This window comes from Rhamphochromis longiceps, linkage group LG12 (genome assembly GCF_057381845.1).
Source record: "Rhamphochromis longiceps isolate RC_006_pf linkage group LG12, R_longiceps_female_GT1.1, whole genome shotgun sequence".
NCBI classification, from domain to species: Eukaryota; Metazoa; Chordata; class Actinopteri; order Cichliformes; family Cichlidae; genus Rhamphochromis; species Rhamphochromis longiceps.
The window spans coordinates 43,889,046-43,908,529 of record NC_140568.1 but is presented as its reverse complement, the minus strand read 5'-3'; the positions used below and the strand labels follow the sequence as shown (position 1 = coordinate 43,908,529).

Genomic DNA, 19,484 nt, shown 5'->3' with positions numbered 1-19,484 from the left:
TTTTATTTGAAGCACTGATCGCACAGCTGGACTTGTTTGAGTTAAGGAGGATATAATAATTATAAGGATGCAGATGTGTGCTCTGCTGTGTGCTGCGCTCTGGGTTGCTTTCCAAATCCGAAGCCACTTGGATAAATGATCACGCTGTTTTTTCTCTGTGTGCCTCCTCCTGACAGATGGGCCCCGCTCTTTATCTGCTAAATATGCTGCTATTATAATACATTCATAAAATGAGGAGAGACTCACTGTAAGGTTCAAACAAGCCGAAGCAATGAGGGTTTGGTTGATTCATGAATGGACTGAACCCGTGTAGCACTTTTCTACACCATGTCTCATTCACACTCTGATGAATGCATCGGGAATAGCTCAGAGTTCAGGAGATTAGATGATCTGCTCAGCCTCCAGAGCTGCCAGCCAACAGGACCTGCTGTTCCCCGGCAGCCTCCCAAAGGCCTGCCAGGCCTGACTCTGCTGAGCCTCTGAGCTCAGGGAGATCAGGGTGGTATGGCTGTAAGTCGTACCCTCCTAAGCAACCCCCTTTTTTGTTTTACGTTACAGTTTTCCCACTGTTACTATTAAAATATGGATTATATATAATATGAGACTTCAGTCCATCAGCATAGATCACCCACATCCAGACTAATGTAATTTATAAAAGTTCTGCTCAGTGCGCAGGCTAAGTTCTCTGGGTTCATCTGAAAAGCAGCGACGGCCTTGAAATGATTATCTCTGATATTTGCATGGAAACGATGAATCCTGGAGCTTTTTGCTTGGTTGAATAAAAAGTCTTGAACTCAGTAAGTCTGCACACTGTTGGTGAAACTTTTTATACGACTTGGAAACCACTTTGTTTGCTTCAGAAACTCTCTTTGAGGCACTTTTGAGATTTTAAGTTAAATATGTGGAAGTTTATTAAACCTTCTAAATTTATACCGTCATCTGAAACTTGTGGATAGAAAAACTAAAGAGCTTTTCACCGTTTTGGGAAATCTGGGCTCCATGAGCACATTTGGGTCTGTTTATGGGAGAATAATGACGGCGTTTGATCCTCAACACACCTGGTTTGTTGGAAGCTTTAGTAAAGGCGATGCAGTTTAACAGCTACAGTACGTCCATCGTAAATGGTTGGAAGGAGGGAAACTTCCTTTTTCTTGGTCACCTGATTGAAACTTGCACCACGTGCCTCTTTTAAAAAAGAATCGGAGTAAATGACGAAGGAATTCAGCTGACCTTTAGATGTCAGGCGGGGTGTGTCATTCCCATCACCCCTCCTCCCACTGCGTGTCTCTCAGTTCATGTACACTCACATGAACACAGCTGATGGTTCACATACTGAAGATATTTGATTTGCTTCCCTGAAAGGGAAAGAGAGGAAGCTTCTCATGTCTGATGTATTTTTGGACCTTTACTCTGGCTCTGTGTTTCATCCAGCAGAGAGAGGATTGAGACTATTTGACACAGCATATGTTATGTTGTTGCCATTAATAATGCATTACGACCTCTTTCTGTGTCTTTCTGTCAACCATGTGGTAGTCTGCCACTTTGGTCCAGGCTAAAATATTTCAGCTATGAAATGGATTGCAGTGAAATGTGATTTCCTCTTTAGAGCCACCAGGTTTGTAGTTTTGAGCGCACTGCCCGGATGGTTATTGGTTGGCCTGCCTTAGCAACAGATACAGAAATCGGCATTTGTTAACTGCTAAGAAGCTAAAAACTTCAATATGAGTTTGTATTTGGCTCAAAACCCTTAACATATAATATGCAACTCAAAACAATAATAAAAGGCATCATTTGATGATGCTGTGAAGTAGTTTGAGTTCATGGGCGTTGTCTCACTGATGTGATTCAGACAGGAAGTCTTACTCATGTTAGCGCATTACTTTTATTCATACTGTAGAATTTCATTCTTATGTTACATGAACCTCTAATGGACCATGAGATGAATCAGCTACAGCTGCTTTATAATTATGAAGAGGGTTTGTTTATAAGGTTAGCCCAGTGCTGTCGTCGCTTCTGGGTTTGAAAAGGAAACCTCATCTGGAAATGCTTCACATTCTTTCTGATGACCAGCAGGGGGCGCCTCCTTTGATTAAAGCAAGATGTCTGATCTGTTACCTCAGGAAACATGCTTCCAGTGACCATGTTTAGTATAACATAAAGTCAATTCAGTTCCGTTTGGTTGAATTCAGTTTTATTTATGTAGCATCAAATTATAGCCAACTGCTGCCTCGAGGCTTCTTATACTGTAAGGTAAAGAACTGGCAAATATAGAGAGCAAACTCCAACAAGCAGACGACTCCCTGTCAGCAAACACTTAGTGACAGTGGGAAGGAAAAACTCCCTTTTAACAGGAAGAAACCTCTGGCAGAACCAGGCTCAGGGAGGGGCGGGGCCATCTGCTGCGACCAGTAGAGAGCTAGAGGAGGAAGACAGGACAAAGATGTGGGTGAATGTTATTCTTGATTTATTTCCGACTTCTCATAGAAGTCTAGTGTACTCGCTCAGATTTGGGTATAAAAATGTGAGGTATCCCCCAGCGACACGCCGTCAGTGCTGTGATGCCGTCCTCATCATATTTAGTTCCCTAATATTTATCTTTGTCAGAGTTGCCATATTGACACAACAGAGTTCTGTTTAAACGTGTCTCAGTACTGGGACCAGTGCAGAGGTCCACCAGGAGATGACCTTCAGCTGGAGATTGGCAAAATGAATATGTGGTCTGGTTTGCTGCTTTTTGTGGGCGGGGTTATGAAACTTTCTCATGGCACGTCATCTTTCCTGCAAGTTTTTCTCATGTTTTATATTAAGAGGCAGAGGCTGTGTGGGAGTCGTACGTAATTGTCTTCACTGGCATGCACAAGCATAAGTATACAGCGTGCCTTTATTTAAACATGCATTCTTCAGCTGACTAATGAGGCTAAACTCTGCAGTCACTGTCAGACACATCTTAAAGTAATAGACTCAGATGGAGAGTCATTGACTACAGGCTCACTCTGTGGCTGCATGACGGACAGATTGTAAGAGTTTAAATAGAAATCTGTTTGATTGAATCTACATTATGAGTGCATGCAGATTTCCTTGCTTTTGATTAGTGAAGATAAGTATGATGTGAGAGGAAAAGATAACTGCAGTGAGAGATGCATGTGTGGACCACAGAGTACCAGCATGACAAATAAAGTGTAACTTATGGAACTGCTTTAAAGCATCCATGAAATTCCTCTTTAGTCCCAGTCGTTTGTTAGATAGAGGACGGGCCAGCTGGAACAAATCCCTCCTCCTCTCTTTCTATATGAAGCTTTTTGTTTTTTGTGAGAATACCTGAGCAGACAGATGGTCTTGACAAATCAGCTGATAGATGCAGGCAGTGTGGTAGCCTAACCTGAACAGCACCAACTGGAAATGTGACTTTTATTATTAAGCTTTAAATTTCCAGCAGCTGTGCAAAGCTCGGCCACCTTTAACGTGTGTCACGTTGCATAATCGGCTCTGAATGGTGAGGCGCTGCTGTGTCTGAGGTGTGTGTGTGAGACTTGCGAGTGTAAATACACTGCAGGTCTGATGGGTGAAACTATGCTGTCAGAGCAAAGGCTCATTGTAACTCAGAGATTCTGCAATCATCCTCCTCAAATTCCTGCAGCTTCGGCGGCGTTTACAATGTTGAGATTCATCGAGAGTGACAAAATGAGCAAATAAAGCATGCTGATGTTTTGCTGAGAGCTACGTGTGCTCAGTGGCCTACACTCTTGGCCTCAGAGACTTAAAAGAGCATTCTGGACATGCACAGCTCCTGACATATCTGGAGCTACTGTGTAGGAGGGGCGGGGGCAAAAAGGCAAAAAAGAAGAAGAAAATATCCTATTTGATTAGGGGAAAAAAAGAAAAAGTAAGTGAGCCAGTTCCTCTTTGCGGTGAACTGTAGCTGGGCACAAGAGTTTTATTCACCGACAGTTCTTAATGTTCCCTGTTGACTTAGCCAAGGCTTGTTGCAGAGGCTTGACCCCAGAGCTGTTTGGGTATATGGTTTGAGGTGCAGGGGAGAGGCGCACCAAGATATGCAAAAAGTTTTCTCCTCTGCAGTCGTGGGCTCGGCGTGCAGTGCCGAGGTGCTTGCATTGATATTTATACATTTAAACATTTTTAATCGTGACCTATATAAACCTAAGACGAGCCCACATTTTCTGTTGTCGTTTCAGACGGACATTGAGAGCCATTCACTGGCGCGAGGTTTTATTTTAAGTCGAGTGTGGAATCCCACCGCCTCCTCAAAGCCGTCTGTAAATGTTTGCTCTGTTTGGTGGAGCGGCACAAAACGACACAACCAAATGAATTCCTGCGTTGTTTCTCAGAGCAGAGGCTACCTGATATTTTTGCTAAAATGATAATACTTTTGATTACTTCTCTCTTCTCCAAGATTTTTTCCAAATACTGTTTCCAGTGAAGCTGGGGGAAACTTCAAACACACACAGATATATTGAGGATAGTAGTGGCTCATTGCCATGTTTGACGTTTATTAAGTAGACATCTGAGATGTTTTTGCAGTTTCCTGTTTATCATTTTCAGAAATACTCTCTAGTTGTTTTTCAGATTATCAGCAGGCCTCTGCTGAAATTTGTGAAAAATAAACTTCTGCGAATTCCTTTAAAGAGTGGGGATGAAAATGTCAAGTAATGATGACGAAGGTTTGCTCACATTTTTCAAAGCAAACACACCTTTGGACAACATGGAGGGTGAAAGGTGGCAGTGTCCCGGCTGAATCCAGGCCTTTTTTTAACATTGCAGGTTTTTTTCAAATGAAAGCACGTTCGTACCGACCTCCTTAAGAAGTTTAGACTGAAAGAGACTGTTTTTGAAAAACTGGAGCCCTTCAGCTGAATCCCATGTGTTTTCTTTGGCAGAGGAGTGCTGTCTGCTTGGCAGGGGCTGATGTTGGTGATATTAAAGTGATGGAACACAGGGTTCCTGATCCCTTTTTTGAGGTTTGTGTTTAGGTAGGACATTGTCTCCGCTGATATCGGACAATGCCGAATACTGGGTCACAGAAAATATGTCACAGTAAACTCTCCGCAAGGGCACAGCAAGCTTGTGGAATTGGAAAGTGTGTTTTGACTTGGTGTCTTCACACTAATTACAGTGTTGATTCCACATAATAATTCACTACAGATTTTATCATACAGGCTCCGTCCCAGAGAAATGATCTTCAGCTACAGACGCATTTCCCCAATGTTTCTTTCTTATTCTAGTGTTTCCCAACCTTTTGGAGCCACGGCACATATTCTCATTAGAAAAATCACACGGCACACCACCAAACAAAAACGTCACAAAAAGCATATTGATCATTTTTCTAAATTGGCTGGGTTTGTCCCCAGTATACCTGTTTTGCTTTCTTCTGACCGCTACTCATGCTGGGGAATCGGAATTCCTCCAGGACCCAAGTCGGATTGACTACTTTTCCTTTTCAAATATGTGTCTATTGCTATTATGTGCTGCATGACTATTATGTAATTTCTCCTTTGTCTTCTTCTGTTTTACTGGCAGTAACCCAGCAGGTAGTTGTGCTGCCCTCTAGTGGAAGAGAATGTAGTTGTTCTGCCCGTTACTCACGCCGATCGCTTAGAGTACTAATCAGGTGCAACCAGATAACCTTCCACAGCACACCTATGTCCCACGCACAGTGGCTGGGAAACACAAAGATGTTACCCAGGTTCCCAGATAATAACGTTTTAGTGGCTTGAATGTGGGCGACGTGAGATGCAGTAACTGGTCTGTTCATGAAAGCTTTACTGACTGTCTTCATCTAATCTACGGTTTCACTAATACGTTAATTAAAGGTATGCTGAGGATGATTTTACACATGATATCTTTGATCACCTTTTTTATTATAGTCTGATTATTCAGCTTGCAACCACTCATCTCTTGATAATAATCAGAATCAGAATCAGAATCAGAATACTTTATTGATCCCTGGGGGAAATTATTTTTTGTTACAGTGCTCCATTTTAAACCAACATTAAGACAAGACAGACAATACACTAACTAAGAATAGTACAATAAATGCATAAAGTTACGGTGACTGCAGAGAATCAGCTGCAGGAAACAAAGCTCCCTGACCTGTAATGTAAACCAGAGGTCCCCAACCCCCGGGCCACGGAGCCGTACCAGTCTGAGTCGTTTGTACCGGGCCGCAAGAGTTGAGGCTCAGGTGTCAAATGTATGTTTTTCAGGGTTTTTATTGTTAACTTGGCTGCCCTGGGTCTTTTCCTGTGTGTTATGATAAAATCCTTTTCTTTGATACCGATACTGTTAAAGGCCGGTCCGTGAAAGTGTTGTCGGGCATAAACTGGTCTGTGGCGCAAAACAGGTTGGATACCTGTGCTGTAAACAGTCGTGTTCTTATGAATATGATCCTAATCATGAATAGGTGTGATTTATGGCCCTGGGATTATTCTGAGTGTTGTTTGTAGTCTGAGGAGGGATTGGCTGCCTGCAGGTGAGAAGTCTGCGTGAGGGACTCAACTGGTTTCAACCACGAGCATCAAGATTTCAACTCAAATTTACATTTTTATTTTCATAATCGGGCTCATCGTAGTAATGCCGCAGTGGAAAAACACTAAAGAATAACATGAATTCATAAAGTACTCTTTGTACACATATGACTGTGTGGCCACTACCAGCTCCACCACCATCATCAAGTTTGCTGACGACACCGTCGTGGTGGGCCTGATCTCTGATAACAACGAGACGGCCTACCTGAAGGAGATTAGGAATCTGGAGAACTGGTGCCAGAGGAACAACCTCCTTCTAAACGTCAGTAAGACAAAGGAGCTGATAGTGGACTTCAGCACTAAGCAGGAGAGGAACTACCAGACCCCCGTCATCAACGAGTGCCCAGTGGAGAGAGTGGACAGCTTCAAATACCTCGGAGTTCACATCACGCAGGACCTGTCATGGTCCTGTCACATCAACACCGTGGTGAAAAAGGCCCGACAGCGTCTCTACCACCTCAGACGCTTGAGAGACTTCCAACTGCCCTCCAAGGTGCTCAGGAACTTTTACTCCTGCACCATAGAGAGCATCCTGACGGGAAACATCTTAACCTGGTTCGGGAACAGCACCATGCAGGACAGACGAGCTCTACAGAGGGTTGTGCGGTCAGCTGAGCGCACCATCCGCTCCGAGCTCCCTGACCTGCACTCAATCTACAGCAGGCGGTGCTGGACCAAGGCCAGGAAGATGGTGAAGGACCTCAGCCATCCCAACAACAGACTGTTCTCTCTGCTGAGGTCAGGAAAGCGATTCCGCTCCCTGAAGACCAACACAGAGAGACTGAGGAGGAGCTTCTTCCTGCAGGCGATACGGTCTCTCAATCACACCACCACACAGTACTGACCCACACATATGGTTCTTACACACACACTGGACTTTCTGGACATTGTTTTTGCACACATTGTTTTTTTGCACAACACTGGTCACTATATTCTTCATTTCCGGTTAATACTTGTACAGCTGCTGTTATTGTGTATATATTTATTTATATTTAGATTTCTTCATACATTCTTATATAGTTCTATATTGTGTATTGTGTATTTTGTTGTACAGTTATTTTATTTTCAACTTTAATTTATATATTTTATCTTATTCTTCCCAGTTAAATTTACCCTTCATTCTAATTTGTGTTGTACAGTTATTTCATTTTTAACCGTAATTTATATTTTATTCCTTCCTAGTTAAATTTACCCTTTTTAATTTTTCATATTTATTTCCTATCTTATTCATAGCCTTTTCCTTTTTTGTTCTCTTTAGGTCACGAGCAGTTGTCCAAGCATTTCACTACATATCGTACTGTGTATGACTGTGTACGTGACAAATAAAATTTGAATTTGAGTTAAACTGTTGTAGTCACATAAAAGCCTGAGAGGACAGCTCATGTCTCGTTTTCATACCTCAGTGTTTATAGCATTCAGTAAAAGTTCACAGACGGAGTCAACAAATGACCTGTGATCAATTTGAGCACCCGTCTGTGTAAAATGTAAATCGATAGAATGCGATTATGAAACCTTTCATCACAGTGAACTAACTAAACTGGGATATTGATTAAATGACTCAGACTCACCACAAAGAAAAGCAAGCAGCACTTATCATCGGGCAGGCCATCGCAGGAGATGACAGCTGTTAAACTTTAATCATCAGAAAGCTACAGACTGAATTTGATCAGAAAGGTTTTCAGCTGCCTCTTCATCAATAGCCTGTGTTGATTCAGCTCTCACCAAGATAGTTTGGTTCTAAATAAGCAATTTCAGTGACATTAAAAGTTAGGAGTGAAACGGTTCAGCCTGTGCAGAAGTCTTTGGGTTTGCAGTGCTCGCTGTAAACTCTGGATGGACGACAGTTGGTCTGATGTTGTGCTGTCTCTGCTTAGAAATGTTGGCCTCTGTGGTCTGGCTCTGAATGGTGTCTCAGGTGTTTCTCTAACTGATCACTGTGCTTTAAAATCAAGAAGGTCTCAGAGGAAGAAATACGCTAAAATGATCACACTCAGTAATATTTTGTCTCTGATTAATTGGTTTGAAAATGCCACCTTACACCTTTGAGCTCTGCAGATCTGAGGTACGGTGAAAGGGCAGAAAGCTGCTTTTGCACAACATTTAGTCACAGGGATTTCAAATAATGTTGCTATTTTATCGTAATAAAGATTTGTGCCAAGTGTTGTTGAAATTAAGGCAAAAAATGTCTTTTGTAAGGTCACAATTCCTTTTAGCTTTGACCTCCAAATTCAAGAGACACTGAGACTCTGCTGTCCCGGTTAGGCTGAGCCAAAAACCAGAAAAAGAGTCTCAGATACTAATTCATGCTAAAATTACTTTTGGATACTCATTTACAACCGTATAGATACCATCAGTGTTGTCTTTGCCTCATCCCGGTGAAACTACATCACACAGCCCCTGCAGGCAGGTACGCAGCCCCTCCCCTCACTATCAGCCGAGCACGTGAACAGTAGCTGACATGTTAATGTTAGCTGCTTACCCGATATCCACAAGCCCAGCCTCAAGGGTCACACGCTGAAATGAGAGAAACTCGGTGTGCAAGAGTGAAACCACTGTTTACATTTTTAATGTATTACTTTCATTTAATTTATTACCTCTAAACTGTGTTTGATCAGCAATTGAATCAGTGAACTGAGTGATCAGAAGCACGGCACTACCTAAGATCATTTTAAAATATTTGTCATAGATAGATATAGATATCTTTCTATATCTATATCGATATAGATATAGATATAGAAAGATATCTATATCGATATAGATATAGATAGATATAGTTATACAAACAAAGTGGTGGTGGCTATAGGACATAGTGGTGGTTTGGGGTGGCTGTAGCTCAGGTGGTAGAGCAGGTCATCCACTGATCGGAAGGTTGGTGGTTCGATTCCTGGCTTCCCCTAGTCTACATGCCAAATATCCTTGGGCAAGATACTAACCCCAAATTGCTCTCCAATGCATCCATCGGAGTATGTATGTTATGTATGTTTTGATGTTCTGATGTCTGACATTTGTCCACCTGAATCATCTGATCAAGAGCCTGTTAGCTGAGTTCAGTTCAGTCCAGGTACCGGTCCCTTACCTTACACGAGCCTTCAAAATGCATTAAAAATTCCTCACTAGTGATATAAGCTCATTAAATGTGGGACTCGTGACCAGGAGAAAGCTGCAGTTTGAAGCTTTTGGACCATCTGCAGACAGAAGTGTGAGGAAAACACCCGGCTGTACAAGCTCACTGCTGGCTATTATCATCAATTAGGCATGAAATAACAGGTGTAGACTAACAGAAACACCAAAAAGCTTTCCAAGGTAGGCATGCAAGCTTGAGAGTGCAACAATGCTTGTTTCCTTTATTGGGTTAGCTTCAGTTCCTCTGAATTCCTGCTGCCGGAGACATTTCATGATGTTTTATGCTAAATTCTGGCCTCAAGTTATCACACTTCAATTCTCCTAAAAGAGATAATTATGTTCTGTTTCTCCAGGTAAAAGCATCCAAATACATCCTAAAGTTAACAGTCCTCTAAATATGAGAACCTCGGTGTGTGCTTTAGTTTTTAATTTATTACTATTTTGGGCTCTGACAGCAGCTGAAACACAGATAATGATGCTGAGCTGAGTTATATCCTGACTCTGCTACGTTCGACCTGTGATTGAATAGAAATGAGCAAATATACACTAGAAACCAGATGAAGTGAATAACATCTCAGTACAGATGAGAATGTTCTGCTGGAAAACCTTCACCATGGAAAGAAGTGTTACTTAAACACGGATCACCTAGTTTCACATTACTGAATACCTGAGACCCCCTCATTGGTCATGTTTCCCCCCTCCAGCAGGTACACGTAAGTGTAAGTAAGTGCGTATTGATTGGACATGACTTTCCTGACATGATAATTCAAATGATTGATTTCCAGCGTTGAGCTGAATTGAAATGATATTGTGGTTTATACTGGAGCTGTGAGGCGTAGTCGAATCAGTCAGCAGCTCAAGGACATCTGAAGATGTCACAATGAGGTTTTTCACTGTGACTGAGTGACGTCGTTTCTGAATAACGTAATAATATGTATGTTAATGTAGATTTCTAAGGTTTGATGTTGTATCCATGGGGATAGATACTGATGCTCTGCTGTGGAGATGAGTGTGTAGGCTGAACGTACGGCCACGAGCGTGTGTATCGACCAAAAACAAGAATATAAGTGGTGAAGATGAGCTTCCTCTGAAAGGTGTCTGGGCTCTCTGTGAGGATAAAGAAGTGCTTTGGAGAGGCTCAGTGTGGAGCCACTACTCCTCTGCATTGAGACGAGCCAGGCGTCTGACTCAGATGCCTTCTGGACGTGTTTCGGATGAGGTGTTTTGTGCATGCGTCCAACTCGAGAGGGACCCTAGGGCCAGTGTTTCAGCTGGCATAGGAACTCCACATTTCTGCTCTCAAATAAACATTCAGAATCCATGTTTACGAGCTTATTCAATGACTTTTGTTATCTGAATGCCGAAGCTCTCACTGGCATCCTCGTGTCTGAGACGATAAAATAAATGAAAAGACGCCGTAGTGCTCCTGCAGGTGAAAAGAAACACTGCAGCGTGTCTTTAATCCTTTCACGTACAGCCACCTATGTCTTTAAAAAACACACCCGTACATATGAGACACTGCTCTCTGTGCCTTTTGTTCAGAAAGGTCTGCGTGTCTCTTAAGGCCACGTTGAGCTTAAAGCGAATGCTGTGGTTCAATGACAACATGACAACAAGCTGGCAGGTGGCACACAATATGTGCTTTTGCCCCCCAGCTGTAAGAGGCTGATGGGGTACAGTAGTCACCCCGCCGGGCAAGAAGATGGGTGGGTGGCATGGAGCCTAAGTTTATGAATGTGATAACTCTGGAAATAGACGATCCAGGAGCTTCAGATTGATGCTGCAGGTGGAACTACTACAGATCTGATGAGTTTGAATCCCAGATTATATTTTCATCATGTGAATGTGAACCTGAGAACAAGGCGATGTAGGATTTCAAACTGATACCATCGGTGTGTCAACCAGGAGGCCGAGGGGCAGCACTGGAAGCTTGCAGTGTTTTTTTTAATGTGAGAAAACACACCCAGGGCTGGACTGGGACAAACATCAGCCCTGGTGTTTTTGGTCTAGACGTCCCACTGTGATCGCTCAGCGAAGGTAGGCAGAGGCTCCGTCACGTTAAGACGTCTGACCCTTCAGGATGGCCCATCGGCCAAAAAGTGCGTCGGCAGTCCAGCCCTGGGTAGTTATGCAAACCAGGCAGTAATGGACTCAAACTAGAATTTAATTTCCTTCTAATAATATCTGCCTCAACATGCATTTAATGCCCATAAGCCTAAAAACGCCCCGCTCTTCTGTCTCGTTCCCCTGTGACCTGTGTTTTGTATATAAGACTCATTAGACGGCTCGGCTGGCTGTGCAGCAGTGTTAGAGGAGATGGCATCACTGTAATGGAGTTTAGTTTAAAAGTATTTGTTACAGCAGCCCTGCAAGGCTCTGCCAACCTCCCCCCACCACCTCCCACCACCCCCGCTTCCAGCTACCTTGAATTGAATAAGCAGAAGAAAATGGAAGGACAGATTTGTTCGAGACACATTCAGCGTGCTATGATTTCTAATTTACCTTTCCTGAATGCATCACCACTTCTCCGAGCTCATCCTTGCCAGAAAGAAGATAGAAATTTGCACAAAGCTTAAATTCATTTCAGAACTGTTCTGTTTTCAGTGTTTGGATGAAAAAGCATGAAAAGAGGTGCGTTTTTCTGCAATTTCTCTGCTTTTCAGGGATAGATGTCAATTTAATCTCAGGACAGCAGCATATATATCCAACTGCTTATTCCTCAATTCAAACCAGAGAGCTGGGCACTTCCTGTGGTCGGCGTGGATCGCTAAAACACGTTACTCACTGTGTCGAGGCAGGATTGTAGCTTCAAGATGCAGTGAGCGTGTTTCTGGTAGATATCTGTTTCTGAGTGTTTACATTAAAGCGTGGTAGGATTCAACGAGCCGCTCTCTTCTCTCTGCTTCACTTCTGCCTGTTCTTAGATAAATAGGTTTAGAAGCGATGGAGACAACAGGACAGAGTTGAGATGGAAACTAGTTTATCAAAAAAAGCTGTTGTTAAGTAAAAGCTCACACGGTCACTGTTGTTTTCTTTCAAGCTTTAGTTTCTTTGAGATCCTTCGAACGCTCCCCTGTGGAGTGTTGTTCTTAAGCGCAGCTTTAATCAAAAATTAAAACGATTCAAATGTCAGCACCCGGTCTAATTACACACGCCCCTCTGTGATTTCGGTTTGTATTGTTTGCTCTGCGGTGTCTGAATAAGAAGGTGGCATTTTCAGCTGCTGAAATACTTCATAAGTGGTCAGACTTGAATGGCTTCTCTTGATAGAAAAACAGCTTTTATCAAATTATCTGTCAGTCAGTTTGTTAGCACGATCCTCCAGCTTCACCTTTAAAAGGCACCTCAATTTATTATGAGAGCAGAGATTCTATTTAAGCTCAGCCTCTGCTCGGCTGAGCTTAAATAGAGGAGCCTGTCGGAGACCCTTAAAGAACCTCACAGATGGAAAGGGCTCTCGGTATCCGAGCCCCGTACATTCTGAGATGTTCGGCCATCTTTCATCCTCGGCTTTCACCTGCCGTTGGTAAATAAGAAAGAGCTACGGTGCATGAATCTCACTTTAGTTCAAGATATGCCTGCGGGCTCAGTTACTGTCAAGATTGCAGCCTCTTTGGCTTCGAGCTGAGGATTCAGAGTGGTGGATGAGCGCAGAGTAAATAAAGATGACGAGGTGGTTCTCGGTTCTGTCAGGAATAAATCATGGCGGAAAATGTGCTGACTTGGTCACAGGATGCCAGTTGCTGTGAGGATTTGGTGAAGAGCAGGCCAACCGCACTCCGGCCTGATAATGCACGCTGACCTACAGAATATTTAGAATCTGTGTTTGCAAGCAGGCGCCTGCAGGTGCGCGATAAATAAGCTGAGGAGAAAGCGTGTTCAAGTGAGCAGAAAAACGTAACCTTTTCAAACAGACGGCAGTGGAGCACGTCTGTAACATTCGTCTGATGTAAGAGGTTTTATCTTACAGGCTCCACCGTGTTACTTACTCTCTTTGATAAGGATGACGCGTCAGGAATCGCTGGATTTTTCTTCTTCTTTCCATTTGCAGCTGTCCTCTAGAGTTCACTTGACTGTGAAGAGCGTTTATCTTCTGCGTGTGATAGTTTTGCTTTGTTGGGATCACATAAACACTGATGCAGTTTTAAAAATCCTTTCTGCACGTCTGTGTCTGCTACTCAACGAGCGGTAATTTATCTTATTTGTTAGTGTCCGATTAGACAAGTGAAGTCAGAAATGGTGAACAGAGTTTCCTCGGTAACCTGCGCACACTGTCGTTTGTTTTTGGCTCGCTCTTTCTTCTTCTCTTGTTTGAGTGTTTATACATCTGTGCAAACTTTAGATTTGTCCTTGCAGAAATGTCCAGACACCACATTTCTATGGGAGATGTCATAAAAACCCTCGTCATCTTTTGAAACACGGACCGTGTTTTCCGTATAAGCTGCAGCGTTTTAACACTGTGACGCCAAATGGCCCCGAATCAGGCAAAGAGTCGGTTTATACGGCACGATGAGTGAGTTTAACCTCCACCTCGCCGTTTCTCTAAAGATAACTAAGGAGGTTTTTTTCCCGTCTGAGCTCTGTCACGCAGTAAAACCAACACACTCGCACGTTTATCGTATTTCAGTATTTTTGCTCTTATAATCACAGATGGCCAATTAAATGAGCCGGTTCATACGTGACACGTTTCTGCATCATAACCTGGTTTATTGTACGTAATCATATGAATCTTATTCTGTTGCCAGAAGTAAACTTGCATTAAACGGCGCTGAGCTTCTCCCCCAGACGTCATGTGACTGCCAGACGTTTTCATTTCATTTCACTTGCAGCACTTCAGATACGAATATTCAGTTTATTGGTTTAGACTTTCAGCTGGGACGCTTACGCAGTCACACAGTATCGATGCTGCATTTAAATTTAACTAAGAATTTAATTTGGGATCCATCCAGTCGTTTGTGTAAAGGAGGACGTAGAGTGCCAGCCGATTGGGGTCTCAGTAAATGGGAAATGAGTTGAGAGTGAGGGTTGGTCGCTAACAACATTAGCACACAGTCCACCAGACTGTTGGTGGAAGAGGCCAGAGGGAGTTTAGTCCTGCCAGGAGTTTCAGCGCAGCAGGACCGATCGACTGAGCGCTAACACAGTGTGTCTGCATACTGTGTGTACAGCATGTGTGCGCTCACTTAAAATGTCACACACTCTCATATGGCTGACTGTAGTTTTGGAGCATAGCAAACCGAGCGTAGCATTAGTTAGCCTACTCACATTTGCTGCACCCCTGTAAGCCAGTTTGCAGCCCACCTCCACCCCAGCTGCTCGCTTCGTGCTCTTAACAAACTAATGTCATATTGTGTTGTTGCTGCTGCTCTCTCTGCTTTCTCCACTGCACATGTGTGCTTGTCAGGGAGGGCGCGTGACACATGGAAACATGGTGCCAAAGATACGTTACTGCTGCCTGGAAAAGTTGCTGCTTTGCATTTTAATTCAAAGGATAAAACTGTGATGTGTTTTCTATTTGTTACAGGTAACATGAAACATTTCAAGCCTTTCTTTTTTTATTTTTAAGGATTGTGAAGCCAGAATCTGGGACCTTGTTTTTTTCATCTTATAATCTAGATGAATAATTTTGCATTCCAGAAAGCATCATTTTAAGGAAACAGCTGTAAAGTGGTTTTAGGTTGTTTAGCATTGACCTTATTGTGTCAGCGTGTAACACCTTTTTCAGACCATCATTTGGTCTTGATGGGTTGCACATTCGGTCTGTTTGGGCATTATTGCGTTAGCCGGACAGCGTGACCCCTCATATCCGCCATAAACTACAGACATGACTGGCTTCTTATTGCAGGAAATCTGAGGTTGGCAGGTAGCCATCACAAAGCAATTTTGTGCCAATGTGTTACTAACGATGCAGCGCGCTGCAGGACCACCACCAGCCTTTGTTGGGTAACAAGGTGATAATTGCAAACAGAAAGCTGAAGAAAGAGTCACAACAATATCTAATAATGGCAAAGAAAAAGAGTCCTGCACATGCCAAGCAGTTAATGAGAGGCCCAGATTCTCTCTTGAATAAATTACTAAATATTACATTAGTGCGTCTGCCTTTGCTTTGTATTGTATCCTATATTTTATGCATTTTTCTAATTTTAATATTGTTCAGTAGGACATTCTGGTGTCGTCTTTCTGTGTCTATACGTGGGAGAGGAAACAAATTGGGGGCATTTGGCGTTCAGCAGATGTTCTAGTTGGATTTTAAAGACTGAGGCATTAATTTACAATTACATGAAAACACTGTCACAAAGTTTCTACATTATTAATACATGATGGGGGATTTTGTGGGGCATGACGATTTTAATTGTCTCTTAATAAAACGAATGCTATCAGAGCAATGAGGTTTCTGGGTCTATCCACGCTCGCTCGCAGTAATGAAACATGCTAATGCACACGTTCTACACAGTCACTGACCTGCTAACCTGTTGCAGGCTGGGATGATTCGCACCGAATCGGATGAGTACTTCATCGAGCCGCTGGAGAAAGGCACTCAGGAGCTGGAGGACCAGGGCAGGGTCCACGTGGTTTACCGCAGGTCAGCTCTGCTGCAGACTCCCTTGGACATCTCTGTGGATTACCAGCTACAAGGTAGGAGGCACGACCACGGTTCCTGCTGTATTCTCTTACTTATCAACTAATGGTGTGACACTCCTGTGAGGTCACTGCGGAGGGTTTGCTGTGAAGCTTCTCCGTATAATTAAATCTTTTTGTTAACTACTTGTGTCCAGCCCAAATAGTCTAAAAAGCAAAAACTGACATTTACATCTGTGAAGAGTCCAGACTTCATCGTGTGCCTCACACAAATACAACAGCAGCAACTTTTTAGAGATATGAAAATGACACACACAAAAAAAACATTAAAAAAATGAATGTTGATATTGATGAAAAATGTAAATGTTGGCAACAGGAGTTTAGGTCACTTGTTAACATTTCAGCATTTATTCGTAGTTATCAGTGAAAGCAGTTACCGTATTTCCCGGACTACAGAGCGCACCTGAATATTAGCCGCACAAGCTAAAATCAGGGGAAAATCCAGTTTTGTACATACATTAGCCGCACCTGACTAAAAGCCGCAGGTGTTTCAATATTGACTTATCATATGTAAGAGAATATGCACAAAGCGAATTGTCAGGAAAGAGATGGCTGTTTGGAGACACACCCCTGTCATTAATATTTTGAAAAACAAGTTACGGGTACATATTTGCATAACTTTTTAGGTATATGAAGTGACACGGCTTTAACAAGAAGAAAAGTCAGTCATTCATCACCATCTTCCTGCACTAAAACCACCAAAGTCCTCTTCTCCAATGTCGGAAACGAACAGGCTCAGGATGGCTTCGTCATCCACTCTCCGCTTCTCTCCTTCGTTGTCACTTTCAAAACCAAACAAATCCTCGTTGTCAGTGTCAGAGTCGAACACCCTCAGAAGGGCCGTGGCGGTGTCCTCCTCTCCATCATGCAGCAGTCCAGCCCTTCGAAATCCGTTGGTGATCGTGGATGTTTCCACACTTTTCCACGCTGTCAGATTCCACCGGTGGAGTTGAGCATAACTTGCTTTTCGCAAGTTTATCGCCGCTCGTCATCCACGCCTCCCGCTGAACGCGTAGCGCTACTTTGAAGTTTGTTTTTCGCGCTACTTGTACGGCACTATGTTGCCTGGCAGATGGACACGTGACCAACATACCACTCTTGAACCCCGATACTGTGTGTCTGATCACATGCCCTTCCGCCAGGCAACGTAGTGCCGTACAACAGCGGAACAAACAAAACAAATCGTCTTACGATATGACAACAATCATGGAAAATCCAGAGAAAAGCCGCACCTGACTAAAAGCCGCAGGGTTCAAAGCTCGTGCAAAAAGTAGCGGCTCATAGCCCGACAATTACGGTAATTAGATTTCGTTCCCTGTGCTGCTGCTGCTTTTACTGCTACTCTGACTGTTGTTGCTCTAACTGTTGTTATTAATGCTCCAAACTGCAACAGGGAGCTGTAAATGCAAATTTTACCCTCTATTTATACCGAATAAATGTCATTGTTGCCACTGTTGGAAAATGTAATGCATCACTTGGACTGTGAAGGAGAACCGTGCTCAGGAAGGGTGATGAAGCCAGTGACTCACCGTGTGTTTAGGAACAACAAAGTCTATATTAAAACATAGAATCGCTTCACCTGCAATTTTTAAAAAGGGCTTAAAAGTATGGAGCAGGGTGATGACTGACTCGGGGGGAGCAGAGTCCTCTCCCTCTGGCTGTGGGTAAACAGAGCTGAGATACTGTGTTTAAGTCATGCGCACACTGTGTTCGTGAGCCCGCGTCAGTTTGTGCTTACATTATGAGATCTGAATTGTGACAGACGTGCTTAGTGTTGCATTTCTTTTGCCTTTTCTCCACACGTCGGTGTGCCAGTGGATGCATTTGTCCTGATTGCTGCTCTAAAATTCATTTTCTCTGCCTTCATGCCCCTGCATACTAAAAACTGATGATAAAAGCCACCCTGAAGAAAGAGCGGAGTATGTTGCAGGCAAATAGTTGCTCAATTTAAAGTTCCTTAACTACAATTTTGTTTCCATTTCCCCGCGCTAGCAAGCTGCCATGTAGGGATATTTATTCACCTGGAAGTTTGAGCAATAGTTATGGCCTCTGGTGCGGAGGCCATAACTATTATTTCTGATGTAATTCAGTAATAGAAAGTAAAAAATGCACAAAAAATAATAATGAGGTAAATAAATAACTAAAATTATTCATCCATGACTGTAAAATTAGGTGGAGTTCGAATGTTGTCGTTAGTGATTAACAGGCTGTGACAGCTTGGATCATGGATGGATGGACGAGTGCGGATCTAAAACACAAAACCCCATTAATTCATTTAATATGTGTATATATAATAAAATCTGTTTCATAGACATCTGTGAGCTTGACTGTGAGATAATTCAATGGAGAGTTTTTGACTGTCAACTAATTTTCCGATGGTTATCACGTCGTGTGTAGTCACAGGGTAGATTACCAAGAAGCAGAGTATATTTCATCCTCACCTCCCTCAGTAATGCTAATCCCATCCAAACGGGGCTCGAGTTAGTTTAGCATCAGCTGAGAGAGTTGGTACTGTGGGATAAAGCTCTGTCTTGGCTCTTTGCCTGCTTTGAAACAGATAACAGATGTTCTTTAAGAAAACACGAGAGACTGATTGTGCTGATAAGCACCAGCGCTCTCAGTAAGAAAGCTGAGAGACGTTATCAGAGGTCGGTTCATCAGGTGGTCTCATTCTTTAGTGGCAGAGGACAGAGGCATGATCCCATTATCTGATTTGTCTCATTTAAGGAATTAATTTCTAACAAATCAAAGAAAAGAAGGACAAAGGAAAACATCTGTGACAGCTGTGAGCTGTGCTGAGAGAACAGGTCCAGAAATATGAAACAAACGTCCTGCAAAACTCTAACAGTCATTTAATGTTTTCAATGATTTACTATGTAAATCCTGAAAAACTGACTTTATGTGAAGAAAGTGTGTTATTTCATCACCTCATGTAAAGACGGCAGTACTTAAACTGAGCGGCTCATTAAAGAGTTAGATGAATAAAATTGTGTAGCAAAATCGGTGATAATTTTAAGTTAAAATGGAATAAATCTGCAGAAAGTGTAACTACGAAAAGCTGATCTTGTGCCTCGATCGCCGCAGACTGAGAGAATTTAATGAACATTTGAACGCCGGCCGATGATGGCGGCGAGCTCCTCCACACAAACACTACAAACCACATCGCTGATCCACATTAAT

At 42.8% G+C, this 19,484-nt stretch overlaps 1 protein-coding gene across 2 annotated transcripts in view; it reads left to right on the top strand.

Moving 5' to 3' along the window:
- Positions 1–19,484, top strand: part of adamts3 (ADAM metallopeptidase with thrombospondin type 1 motif, 3) — a 152,975-nt gene that overhangs the window by 15,702 nt on the left and 117,789 nt on the right. For both annotated transcript variants that reach the window (XM_085426493.1, XM_085426492.1), the window contains exon 4: positions 16,145–16,301. In XM_085426493.1, coding sequence (XP_085282619.1) covers positions 16,145–16,301 — 157 coding nt within the window. The remainder of the gene's footprint in view (positions 1–16,144; positions 16,302–19,484) is intronic.